Source organism: Dendrobates tinctorius, unplaced genomic scaffold (genome assembly GCF_039654945.1).
Source record: "Dendrobates tinctorius isolate UK_male_01 unplaced genomic scaffold, ASM3965494v1 ptg000104l, whole genome shotgun sequence".
In the NCBI taxonomy this organism is placed as follows: Eukaryota; Metazoa; Chordata; class Amphibia; order Anura; family Dendrobatidae; genus Dendrobates; species Dendrobates tinctorius.
This window is the reverse complement of record NW_027361772.1, coordinates 1,730,702-1,737,491: the sequence shown is the minus strand read 5'-3', so window position 1 is coordinate 1,737,491 and position 6,790 is coordinate 1,730,702. Positions and strand designations below refer to the sequence as shown.

General features: G+C 44.8%; 1 protein-coding gene across 1 annotated transcript in view; it reads right to left on the bottom strand.

Annotated features, from left to right (window-relative positions):
* Positions 1–6,604: 6,604 nt before the first annotated feature.
* Positions 6,605–6,790, bottom strand: part of LOC141100430 (zinc metalloproteinase-disintegrin-like MTP9) — a 63,930-nt gene continuing 63,744 nt past the window's right edge. The window contains exon 11 of the mRNA XM_073588942.1: positions 6,605–6,640. Coding sequence (XP_073445043.1) covers positions 6,605–6,640 — 36 coding nt within the window. The remainder of the gene's footprint in view (positions 6,641–6,790) is intronic.

The window sequence follows — 6,790 nt, the reverse complement described above, 5'->3', positions numbered from 1 at the left end:
CAAACAATAAATTAGTTTTAAATCACAGCATTATACCAAAACTGACCTAACACTTGGAGATACAAATTACCACCAACAAGATTGCAGTGAAAGTGTGCTCTGATGCGATCATATCCAATAAATGTGGCTTACCTTAAAGTCACCATCAGACGCTCTGCGGGTGAAACGGAGAAGCGGCAATAGGTGTCCGCTTTTCTTATGAGGTGTGCAATGCGCTCCACCAAGTAATCAAAATTCTCCATTTTCATCCTAACATATCCAAAAAATTTATCCGGGTTTCGTCGAAGGTCCATGCATAGTGTAGAATAGACCCCACGCGTCATTCTCTTGGCTGTGATGGGGTGGATCCACAAACGTCGTCTACGATGCCTGATGCGCTGCTGTCTCGCTCTCTCCTTCTCCAGAACAATCACCCTCAAACGATTCGCCTCCGCTGTAAAATCCGCCAAATTCTTCAAAATATTTCCAATGACAACATCCATCTTCGCCAGTAAACTTGCTCTTCTCTCCAACCTGCACTTTCTCCTCTACAACCTGTCAAAGAAGGGCTGTAGGAACATGCTATATATAGTTTTCCAGTAGCCAATCCCGTTCGGAAGGCCACAAGGGTCAATTTTAAAAACCGGATCCGGCGTAATCCGTCGAAAAACGGATAGAAAAACGGATGAACCGGATGAGACGGATCCGGTTTTGTCTGTCAAGAAAAAGACGGATCCGGCAGAAAACCGGATCCGTCACATCCGGTTTTACTAAACATTTGCCGGATCCGGCGTTCCGGCACGACGCCGGATCGCGCCTGACGCCGAAAACCTGATGTGTGAAAGTAGCCTTACCATTTATGTGCAGCTGGTGATTAGAGTCTGTAACTGCTGTAGAGGAGCAGGCAGCTTCTCATATAACACAGCATTGCCCATCTCTGTCTATTTCTGGACCTTACGATGGGATATTTTCCATTATTAACCTGTTGTATACCTTGGTTGTAAACCTGTGAGTTTTTCACCCTCACTTATCCCACATTTTGTGCGGATGGAGGGGTCCTTGAAGTTGGTTAAACATGGTCTGGGGGATCCATTGGGATATGGTTTCCTCCTTTTGGAATTCAATATGGTTCTGGATCTGGTGAAAGGTGGGGGGGAGTTTCGGCAAGGGTTTGCCAGATCCCCAGGAAATTCAAGTGAACATCGGAACCCTTGTGGTTATGGTGCTCCCAAGCTGGTGGGGTAATGACTGGGAGTAATTGTTGGTACATTTTATGTTCACTTTATGTTTGGTAATCACTGGATTTTGGGAGCTTCAAGGACTCCTACCAGCGTGTTAATATTATTTATGTTTTGATGTTTTATGGTATGTTTGTTTTAATAAAGGTGTGAATAATAACTTAAAAAAAAAAAAGAAAAAAAAAGGGGATCAGTGTATACTCACCAAGTGCTTATTTTATATTACTTAAGATGGCAGATGGCACAGGCCTGAGTGGATTACCTGGAGCCTGGTGGTTAGGGGGGTCCTAGAAGTTGGTTAGAAATTGGTCTGGGGGATTCTTTGGGATATGGATTCCTCTTTTTGGAAGTTAATATGGTTCTGGACCTGGTGAAAGGTGGAGGAAATTCAAGTGAACGTTGGAACCCTTGTGGCTATGTGCTCCCGATCTAGTGGGGGGTAACAGCTGGGTGTAATTGTTGGTACATTTTATGTTTGGTAATCACCAGATTTGGGAGCTTCAAGGACTCCCCCCAGCGTATTAATGTGATTTATGCTTTAAAGTTTATTTTATGTTTATTTTAATAAGAACATGAATTTAAAAAAAAAAAAAAAAATTTGTTTTCCTTTTAGTGGGTCCTTGACGCTATTTATAAATTGGTCAGTAGGGGTAACCATATTAAGTATGGACCTCTGGGTGGGGTTCTTGGAGTTGATGCTGAATCAGCAAAAAGGAATTGGAAGTTAAAATTCTGGATCTGGCTTTTGGTTACGGCTCTGGACGGGTAACTCTGGACGGGGTGTTACCCGGGAGCTTTTGGTGGTTGGACTTCCCGGAATGGGATGTTTGGTGCCCTCGAGCTGGTGGTTTACGGCTGTGGGTAACGTGGATTTTTTAAGTTCTTGTGTGTTTGCCAAAATATTTAGCCAGTATTTTTTGGGGCTCCAAGAACCCTCCCCTCATGTCATATATGATTGTGTATTTAATACTTATTGTAAATGTTTGTTATTTGTTAATAAACTGGCCGCGGACCCCCCCCCGGGTTTGGAAGGATAACCAATTCAGGTATGGCACCCTGGTTTTGAGGGGTAATCATCTCGTGTATGGCCCCCTGGTGTGGAGGGTAACCATCTCGTGTATGGCCCCCTGGTGTGGAGGGTAACCATCTCGTGTATGGCCCCCTGGTGTGGAGGGGGTAACCATCTCGGGTATGGCCCCCTGGTATGGAGGGTCAAGGTATGGCCCCCTGGTCTCCAGAAGCATTTATATTTTATAGGACCCTGTTAGGGTAATGTCCCTGGGGTCAGGGCAATCATATTTTGCATGCCTACAGAAGAAATTGGCTCCTCTGTGCCAGGGACGGCGGCTGGAGGGGTGAAGAAAACAAGGTTGTCGTCTGGACAATGCAGTTATCTAGTGCACAAAACTGAAGAGCACTGCACCTGATCTGTGTGCCCTTGAGTCAGTGGGAGTGACTAAGGGTAAAGTAATCAAGTGCATTAACATGAAGGGCGATATGCCTATTCCTGATGCCCTTGAGCTGGTGTGAGCGGCTAAGGGTATCATCAAGTGCATTAACACAAAGGGCAGTATGCCTACTCCCGGTGCCCTTGAGCCAGTGGGAGCCGCTAAGGGTAAAGTAATCAAGTGCATTAACAAAAAGGGCAATATGCCTATTCCCAATGCCTTTGACCCAGTTGGAGAGGTTAACAGTAAATGTTATCAAGTGCATAAAAAACAATTAACAATGGCGTGGCCGGGTTATTAATAATGCCTTTGTAGACTTTTTTCTGCTTTAGGTTTATTTAAATTGCTGCTTCCAGATATTCTGAATGTTATTTTATGGTCGGTTATAATGTTGATGTTATATTGTGTATAGTTTAATTACTCCCTATTTATAATATCTTTCTATTGATATGTTCATCACTTTTCGGGTAGTGATAGTAAGTGGGTTTAAGAAATTTTACTGCACAGCTACTGTAAATAATGGTGGTTTCTAGAACTAAAATCTGTGATTTGGTGAATTATTAGAGCTGGCTACAATACATGCGGTATAATAGTTTTTTGAGGCATGACAGATGTCATTATGCAGGTATTCAGATTGTGGCTATGACCTTAATTATGGCTTACTTTCCACATTCCCCATTATGGGATCCTCATTGCAGGATGTTTAACAACTGCTATTTTGCTGTAGTTACCGTATTATCGATTATAACTTGGTAGCATGGCATCGATAAAATTAATCTGTCGGAGCTCTGGAATTTTAATTTTATTACTTGTGTGCACAGACTTTCCATAGCATGTAGAAATGGTTGATGGCTTTATTAGGCATGGTTGGTGGGGGCGAGTCCATTTAAGGTGTCAAATGGCCTCTCTGGTGGCGGTTTAGGAGTCAGGTGGAAGTTGCAGGCAAGTTAAGGTGGACTCATTTTAACTAATAGAGGATGTAAAACCTCATGGTGGTGAACAGGCTCGGCTTTGGTGGCCAGCCTCAAGGACGTTGTAATGGTAACGTCAATCAGGGGCGGGCACAGGAGTGAGGATAATAGGGTCATTGGTGCCCTGAAAGTTTACTGGCTCTGCTTGAATGGCAAGCCAGTGCGTGCCGCCCCTTTATGGCTGTCTGGCCTGGTTCTGTATGTCAGACAGCTGGGATATCACAGTACTTGTCAATCCCAATGTACTAGCACTTCACCTGACTCCTACTGTGATTGTGTTAATCCTGTGATTTAAATAAAGCTGTGGCCATTTTGATAACCAAAAATAATGTGTTGTGTATTTATTCTAGTGCCTAGGTTTACTGTAGTTATGGTGGTTTTAACATGGAGTGGGGGTCCGTCCCATATCCATAAGTCAAGAAACCACTGGAGCCATAGGCGGAGGAGGACATGACTTGGGGATGGGTGGACCTTTACTCCTGCAGCTTTTTGGTATAGTGTAGATTTTAAGCTAGAGTGATGTTGCTTTCAGAGTAAGAAGCCCAGTATGTCTGTGCCTGGTGAGTTACTGTGAGGAGGGTGGGGCTTATATAGAGCAGGAAATCTGTGTCTCTTCCCTCTTTCTTGGACAGGATGAACAGGAGGAAGCATTTCCCGCCCACCCGCCCTGTTTACAATCATTGTCCTAAAACGTTTTGATTATTGCTTGTATGATGAATGCTTTATTGTATTTTTGAAATTACCATGTATATCTTGTTCCTGGCTCAATTTTATCATGGCTATAAAGAGTTAACAGCATTAACCTTCTAAGCCCAAGGGAAGGGCCATCCTTCAGCCATGGTTCCCTAGAGGTTTCCTCCACAGGGGGTTTTTCCTCTCCTGAGTGCTGTAGGATGACTCTTTGTGAGTCGGAGGTTTGCCAAGCTAGTCCCCATAATGCTTTTGCAGGGACTTCTAGCTTATAAGTTTACTAAAGTGATTTATTAAAAAAAAAAAAAAAAAAAAAAGGTGTCAAATGTGAATTTATAACCCGTCACAGCTTTGCGGTTTAGGAGTCAGGTGGAAGTTGCAGGCAAGTTAAGGTGGACTCATTTTAACTAATAGAGGATGTAAAACCTCATGGTGGTGAACAGGCTCGGCTTTGGTGGCCAGCCTCAAGGACGTTGTAATGGTAACGTCAATCAGGGGCGGCCACAGTGGTTAAGCACAGGAGTGAGGATAATGGGGTCATTGGTGCCCTGAAAGTTTACTGGCTCTGCTTGAATGGCAAGCCAGTGTGTGCCGCCCCTTTATGGCTGTCTGGCCTGGTTCTGTATGTCAGACAGCTGGGATATCACAGTACTTGTCAATCCCAATGTACTAGCACTTCACCTGACTCCTACTGTGATTGTGTTAATCCTGTGATTTAAATAAAGCTGTGGCCATTTTGACAACCAAAAATAATGTGTTGTGTATTTATTCTAGTGCCTAGGTTTACTGTAGTTATGGTGGTTTTAACATGGAGTGGGGGTCCGTCCCATATCCATAAGTCATAAGGAGTTAAAAGCAAAGGTTGCACTACTGGAGGAACAGCTTGATGCTGAAACTAAAGAGCGACAATCTGCAAGCAAACAAGTACGTCGTACAGAGAAAAAACTGAAGGATGTACTAATGCAAATGGATGATGAAAGGCGTAATTCTGAGCAGTACAAAGACCTGGCGAAGGGAAATAATGTTCGTCTGAAACAGCTGAAGTGCCAGGTGGAAGAAGGAGAGAAAGAGGCTCAACGTGCCAATGCATTGCACCATAAATTACAGCGTGAACTGGAGGAGGCTACAGAGACAACAGGTGCAATGAATCGTGAGGTTAATGCACTGGAAACTAAACTTAGACGTGGTGATGTACCATTTGTTACAAGATGCTTAGATAGAAAATGAGTTGACGGAGCGCACTGTAGAAGTGTGGTGACTAAACAGAGTCTGATGACGCAGACAGACTGTGACTGGAGGGCCAAATCCTAAGACAGATATTCTGACCGCTGGGGGTGGGGGAGGCCTAACGTAGAGATGAGGCCATATGACAGACAAAACAGACGGAGACGGTTCTCTCGACCTGTTGGGCAAGGTGACATGGGTGCCCGGTCTTGAGATCCCTGGGTGATGTCGTGTGTTCAACCCCACAAGTTTGAACACAGGGGGGAGGTATGTGGTGTAGTGACCACTGTGTCCGCTAGGGGGCATTGTGTGGGTGTCCCAGGACGGACGGATAGCCATGTCCAGAGTGGTAACAGGAGCAGGGTCCTAAATGACCGTTATGTATCCCAAGGTGGGTGGCCTTGGGATGAAGGCTTGATTATGTGCTGATCTTTCGTTCCAATGTGTTAGGGAGAAGCCTTCAGGTGATGGATGAGACGGGTGGGATCAATCACCTACAAACCCACCTAGGGGCGGGTGTCTAAATCGCCATAGTAAAGTATGTGTATGAGTGGTTGAAAGACCTGTGATGAAGTCATAGCCATGTGATCCCATGGGTGTGGCTACGGACCATATAAGGTGGCCAGGGTAGGTCACATGAGTGAATGCTTGGTCCCGGTCGGTCCGTATGGAAGGTCTCGTCTGGCTGACGTGAGGCCGACTGAGGAAGATGGGTCTGCCTTCCTGAGTGCACGTGGAGACGTGTGTCTGATAGTTCCCTGGAGGGAATGAACGTCTGCACTGAGAGCAGCCATGAGGTAACCCTGACAGGGGATATAACTGTGAGGCTAGAGAGCCTACGTACCGGACATAGCAAAGCCAGTGTGACCACAGGATTAACAGAGGGGAGCTCTGTCATGGACGCTATGCTGTTTGGATATGAACTTTCTGTTGCTGTCCATGGTTTATGATGCCTAAGAAACCGAATGGACTGAGTTTATGTTGAGAAACCTGTGCCAGACCTGATTTATCGGCTGCCTAGCGGGTATCCGCTACCTTAATAACAAGCGCTACCTTACACGACATAACACTGCATTTTTACCCCCTTGATCTGGTTACAATAGGCAATTATCATGAACAGATGATTGCCTGATTCCAGTCGCACTTTTTGCACAAAATAAGACATCACAAAATAAAAAAAAATAAAGCTTGGTGAAAACAGCCTTCCACATCATACATAGCAGCTGTTACTAGAGTGGTC